Source organism: Nansenia antarctica, assembly GCF_963989245.1.
Source record: "Nansenia antarctica genome assembly, chromosome: 10".
In the NCBI taxonomy this organism is placed as follows: Eukaryota; Metazoa; Chordata; class Actinopteri; order Argentiniformes; family Microstomatidae; genus Nansenia; species Nansenia antarctica.
Genome location: NC_137680.1, coordinates 5,669,670 through 5,676,245, shown reverse-complemented (window position 1 = coordinate 5,676,245; position 6,576 = coordinate 5,669,670). Strand labels below are relative to the sequence as shown.

Below are 6,576 nucleotides of genomic sequence, written 5' to 3'. Positions count from 1 at the left end.
GATTGGGGTGATCGGGTGAGCTGGTTCAGCTTAGACATGTATATCATGAATAGCAGCATGTAGGCAGCATTATATATATATATAAATATCTAAACAGTAACAAAAACGTAGAAAATGGAGGGCCAAAACGTGGGCCAGCTTAATATAACCATAGGTGTTTCCCACCCACAGTCCATCATTGATAACAAGAAATAGTACTTAGTGGTAATGTCCCTGAGAGAAAAGTAATAAATGATAAACACAAATAAACACATACCAAAAGCATAACCCCAAACAAACAATAAAATAAACAAGGGGGTAATCTATGCTACATTCACTTACTCTGCTCAAACAACACAAGTCAAGCAAATAACTGAAGGAAAAACAAAAAAACGACATGCCGTGCTTTTAAAAACAACAACACTGCGTTTGATAGACGCTTTGACAGAGCAAATAATAACTTTAATAACTTTATTAAAATAACTTTATATAACTTTTTTTTTTTAAATATATATATAACTTTATTTGACAGAGCAAATACAAATGTGAGAAAGTCTGGTGAAAAGGTCTGCATTCTTGCAATTCTCAAAAAAAAAAAAAATTTATATTACGAAAGTTTCAGTTTTGAAGAGCCCGCTCAATATAACAAACAATAGTTTTAGGATCAGTAAATACGCATCATTTGTGAATTGGATTCACTGTATCATCTCTGCCGTACAAAGCCTAGAGAAACAAAGGCAAACCACAGCAACTTGAGTTGCGGTATTCTAACTTTGTCTCCCTGCGCTGAACTGGAGTTACTGTAGCGCACTGCGAAGTTACTGTACTCTGCCTTTGGTTTGGAACACTTAAAAAGTGATGTTATACGTAGCTGTAGCTAGCTAGTTCGCTTACAAGCAAGTGATTACGAACAACAATCTTGACAGCAGGACTGCTCCCAGACAGCAGAATTGTAAAACAATTAACAAAGGCAAATTATAGCCATACAGTTGGTCAGCCAATGATCTGAAATCATGATGGCAAATCCTGACACTGTGACACTGACAGGCCAGCACGTCTCTCTGACAGACAAGCTAACATAGCCAGTCCCACACTGACACACAGCGCTGCCTTGCCCCCTGGCAGACAGACACATCCACAGACCAAACGATAAGCACAAAGCACAGCCGTCATTAATACACAAACGCCTACTTTTTTCTATAACCAAATCCCAGTAAATCCATTCCAATTTGTATTTCCAAATACAATGCCTGATTGGTATGCAAAACATATCAAACGTTTTGTTTTGCATAGCTGATATACCTGATCGATGTCATGTGTCACCAATCAGTCAACGTGGATGAAAAATACTCCATCCAATCGTGTTACTGCAGTGCATTCGGCTACTGAACTTCATCTGGGAGGAATGACTGTATTTTGAAGTTACAAACATAATGCTTGGAGTTATTTAAAAATGTAATTGTATGCAGGCATATGCCAAATTTGATTATTATCCAATTAATTATTATCCAAAAATAATTGAAATAATTAGATCTTATAAGATACTTGGAACAACACAAGAACACCATAATATAATAATTTCACTCTATATCCATATCAAAATAAGGGTTTTTCTCATATGTCTCATTATACTGTTTTTTTATTGTGATCAAAACTAAAGTACTGTATTCTGCTTAGCATGGCAAGCAGAATACAGTAACTTCCAAATAAGGGTCAAAGATCAAATCAGAGGTCAGGATTAATATGTACAAAGTATAACCTAATATAAAGCCATAAAACTGCCACATATCCAGTGATTTGCCTGGAACTATTCATATCCAGCTTCAGGCTACTGGGTTAGTGATACATGGCTTGTAAACAGACTTAAGTTTGAGGACGTGTTCAAAAGCATGGACTGTGTGGTCATCTAATTTAGTGTAGTTTTTTGTGTGTGTGTTTTTATCATGTTGATGTTCTATTTATCTACTTTGTGATGTGCTAAACATGTAGTTAGATGTTCATAGCGATGTTCTTTCTTAGCAGCTATACCTAGCTACCAACGCGATGTTTTGTGGTGTAACAACATTCAAATAAGCAATTTTCAGTGTATTGTCTCCATCAATTTTCAATGTATGACACACCATTTGACAGCTTACAATCTGCACTGTACAAAACAGAAAAATGACCTTGCCCTACTTGCCCTACTCGGGGACTTTTTCACCAGACCCTGTCACAAATGACACACTCTGTACCTCTGCATACTCTCTCCTTCTCCTGTTTCACACTCCTCTCTCCCTCTCTTCCTCTCTTCTTCCCTCCTTCCCCAGCTCCTGACCAAGCACCCGGCCAAGCGGCTGGGTGGAGGGGAGGACGCAGAGAGAGAGCTCAAGGAGCACGCTTTCTTCCGCTGGATCGACTGGGACCGATTGGAGAGACTGGAGATTCAGCCCCCCTTCAAACCCAGAACCGTCAGTTCAACAGATTCTTTCTTTTTCTCTGTCCTCCTTTCATTCTCTCTCTCTCTTTCTCTCTCTCTCTCTCTCTGTATATATTTCTATATTCCTCTCTCCTCTCTCCTCTCACCGGAAGCCTATTCTTCTAACTGTACCTGTTACATTCTCAGCATTTCAATATTTAATCTCATCTCTCCCTCTCTCTTTCTCTCTCTCCTTTCTCTTTCTTCCAACTCTCTCCCTCCCTCCCTCCCTCTCCCAACACCTTGAGTGTTCTGAAACAGACAGGCTTGTCATAACAGTCACCACCCTCTTGACCTGGGGTCCCGCCTTCCTCCTTCCATAATATGACCTGGGGTCCCGCCCCCTCCTCCCATTATGCAAATACATGCCATCATTAGCCGGTGACAGGTCAAACCCGCGACCCTCCTGGCCAATGGCTGAGTGTTCTGTGGAGATGGATGTATTATGTTCAGGTGGCTCCGAGGGTCAGGCCCATTAGCCTAATGAGATCTGTATCAGCCAGTGGACAGAGAGAGAGAGAGAGAGAGAGAGAGAGAGAGAGAGAGAGAGAGAGAGAGACCAGCTGTCAGACGCCGTGAAGGAACGACACGAGGCGATATACGTGACATGCCTGTTACACCTGAGTGTGGGAGAGAGGGAGAAGGAGAGAGAGAGAGAGAGAGAGAGGGAGAGAGAGAGGGAGAGAGAGAGAGAGAGAGAGAGAGAGAGGGAGAGGGAGAGGGAGGGAGAGAGAGAGAGAGAGGGAGAGAGAGAGAGGGGGAGAGAGGGAGAGAGAGAGAGAGAGAGAGAGGGAGAGGAAGAGGGAGAGGGAGAGGGAGGGAGAAGGAAGAAAGAAAGAAGAGTATTGAATTTTTAACACGGCCTCATTGTACATTTTTCTTATAGAAATATAAGCAGAAATGTCACTAGTGCCCTTGGTTAACGGTGGCTTATACAGCGCTCTCTATGCTGGTCTCATATTCTCCTCTATGCCCACCATGGGGTGTCTGTCAGCTCTGCCTGCCCTTCAGATTGTCTTTGTTCAGCACCTTTACACAACCCATGAGCAAGAGCGTGGGAGGGTTAGTAGTCTTGAGAGGTAGAGAATGAAGAAAGATTGTGTGTGTGTGTGTGTGTGTGTGTGTGTGTGTGTGTGTGTGTGCGCGTGCGTGTGTGTGTGTGTGTGTGTGCGTGTGCGTGTGTGTTTTCATGCATGCTTTTTCTCTCCCTATGTGTAACCTCTCCTCGTCTCTGTCTCAGGGCGGTAAGAAAGGAGAGAACTTTGACAAGTTCTTCACGGGGGCTCCCTCCGTGCTGACGCCCTCAGACCCTGACGTACTAGCGGCCATTGACCAGGACGACTTCCAGGGCTTCTCCTTCATCAACCCAGAGTTCACCCCCTCGCCCCTCACCGCTGTCTGAGGAGAAGGAGCTTCATTTTCACCCCTCCTCTACCCCTTCTTTACCCCCAAACAACTGGGCATGACACTCTCCCTGTGGTTTCCACTACACTAGTTTTATGACGCAAAGAACTTTACATTGACAGAGTAACAACATCATGTCCTACACAACCTTAACGATGGCCACTACAGAGCTCTACGTCACATTACCAAGCGCTAGAACCTTTACATACTAACTGAAATACACCTTTATATTCTAATGCCTTTGTGACTTATTTTTCAGAGGAGGATCAGTGAAATCTAAGGAAAACACTTACAAGATTAGTGGGGGGAAAAAGTAAAGTACGGTAGTTAGACCATCCATGAACTGGTTTCATACACTAAGCAAGACGGCTGTGATCTGAAACGATGTTATGGGAAATGACAGTGAACAGATGCTGTAAAGCGGCACTCTTTAAAATGTAAGCAACATGATTCTAGGGTAAATGTACGATGTAGTATCATACTACTAGTATCAATCATCAGATGTATTACATAGAAATACAGCTAGAGCTGTGTGTATAAGCCAAATTTCGAAACCATGGATTTTTAATCTCTCTCTCTTTTAAGTGATGTTTGTGTTGTATGATGCCATGAACTGTATTGTATTACCAAAAATGCTCCTCACGTTTTGTGTTTCCAATTTAACTTATCAGTTATCATAGAATTGTTCTATAGAAACCTTAAACAGTATAAAGAAAAACAAATCTATTACTATATATGACTTACCCTCCCATTTTCATCAATAAATAACAATGTCTCCCAACAGATACAGTATTACCACCAAGTTAAGTATCAGATCTGTTCTGTTTACATAAAAGTACAGTCATGCAACGTCAGCAGTCTGTCTTACGTGATATCTGTCTGAATCTATTTGTACATTCTATATTTGTTCCGTTTTTCTTGCTGATTTGAGACTTTTTTGACTTCAACCCAAACTAGGCGGGCGGGCGACACAATTTCAGACAGGCACCTTGTGAAACCGCTAACTCAGGTCCTTCTGACTCGCTTCTGACACCTCTGTCCCACGTCAGTGACCTGACCTAAGAGACCAGGGGTCGGTTGCACCACTCCTTACTGAGTACTAACTAACTCTAGTTATAGCGTAACTCAAGCGTAAATCAAGATTTAGTCACTACTAAACTTGAGTGGGTTGCACCAAGCACACTAGTTATGACGTAGACCTTAGTAACTACTAAATATTTATACATACCCCTAGGGTGGTGTAAGTTATAACTAACTCGTAGCTTACCGTCGTAAATGACGAGTGACGGCATAATATTTTAAAATAACGACTTTTAACGTCTGCTAGATAAAGTAGAAAAAGAAAAAAAAACAGGGATGCTGTTAGGAGACTCGGGCCATCCCCTAAAGCACTGGCTCATGACCCCATACCTGAACCCGGTCAACGAGGCTCAAGGAAGGTTCAACCGCGCCCACTGCAAGACCCGGAACATAATTGAGCGATGCATCGGTGTGCTGAAGAAAAGATGGGCTTGCCTACACAAAGGCAAGCATTTATTAATGTTATGAGCCAAAATATGTTTTATAAGCCTACATTTTTTTGTAGCCTACATGATTGGTTCCCAATCCAAATGACCTTCGCACTTCTTATAATATTCCCTCCTCGCCAAACATCATATTCCACCTGAGGAACATTTTTGTAAAATAATTTTTAAAAAGTATACAGTTGCCTCTTCTAACATTTTGACTGAGAGTGTAGCCTGTGAATATGTGAAGTTCATTCATTCATTCATTCATTGTTTGATAGGCATCACAACCTATCAGGACCCTATCAGGAGCTCTCATTCAATGTCACTTCGACTATGCCGTAACATCATGGTACTATAGAACCACAAAGGCCCATAAAACAAGACTCCAGACAGCCCAAAATAAACTGGTTAGGCTTCTGCTAGGCCTCAACCCTAGGACACATCTAACCGCTGCTCATTTTTTGAGCCTTGATTGGCTACGAGTAGTTGACAGAGTGCAGCAGCTTGCACTGGGCCTGGTCTTCAAGATACGCTACACCACAAAGACACCCAAGTACCTGTCAACATACTTCCAAAAAGTGAACAACGTCCACACATACAACACCAGAGGAAGCTCCACGAACCACGTTCAACCGCGTTGCACCACAAACAAGGGGTTAAACTCGTTTGCAAACTATGCAGTAAAAATGTGGAACGCCCTTCCTATAATCTTAAAGGAGTGCAAAACACTGCCCACCTTCAAAACCACTCTCAAAAAACATTTACAGGAGGCTGCAATCCGTAACTGGACCCTCTAAATCAAAAATCAGATTAAAAGACCCGAACTACCCACTGTACATACTTTGTGTTTTGTCCCCCGCCCCCACCTGTGGTGTATGTCCCCACCTGTCCTACCCGCTGTACATACCTTATGTTTTGTTGTATTGTTCTTCCCATGATGGATGTATGTTTATCTTGTAGATAGTAATAGTTATTTGTCTGTATTATCTTGTAGATAGTACTAGTTTTTTTTGTCTGTCTTACATGTAACGATGAATTGAGAATCAAGGACCCCAATTGAAATAAGCCAGTGGCTTTCTTGGGTTTTTATCCTTTTAGTTGACCTTGTATGTAATATGTACTTTCATGTACCTACTTCTGCAAATCTTCTAATAAAGTTTTCAATCAATCAATCAAACAATGGACCCTGACAGGGCAGCAGCGGTAGCCGGGGCATGCGTTACGCTGCAC

At 42.0% G+C, this 6,576-nt stretch overlaps 1 protein-coding gene across 1 annotated transcript in view; it reads left to right on the top strand.

Annotated features, from left to right (window-relative positions):
- prkcg (protein kinase C, gamma) overlaps positions 1-3,836 on the top strand; it is a gene marked incomplete at both ends in the record, with an annotated part of 15,280 nt that extends 11,444 nt beyond the window's left edge. The window contains 2 exons of the mRNA XM_080540203.1: positions 2,286-2,426; positions 3,675-3,836. Of these exons, the coding sequence (XP_080396329.1) occupies positions 2,286-2,426; positions 3,675-3,836 (303 nt within the window). The remainder of the gene's footprint in view (positions 1-2,285; positions 2,427-3,674) is intronic.
- Between the last annotated feature and the right edge of the window lie 2,740 nt (positions 3,837-6,576).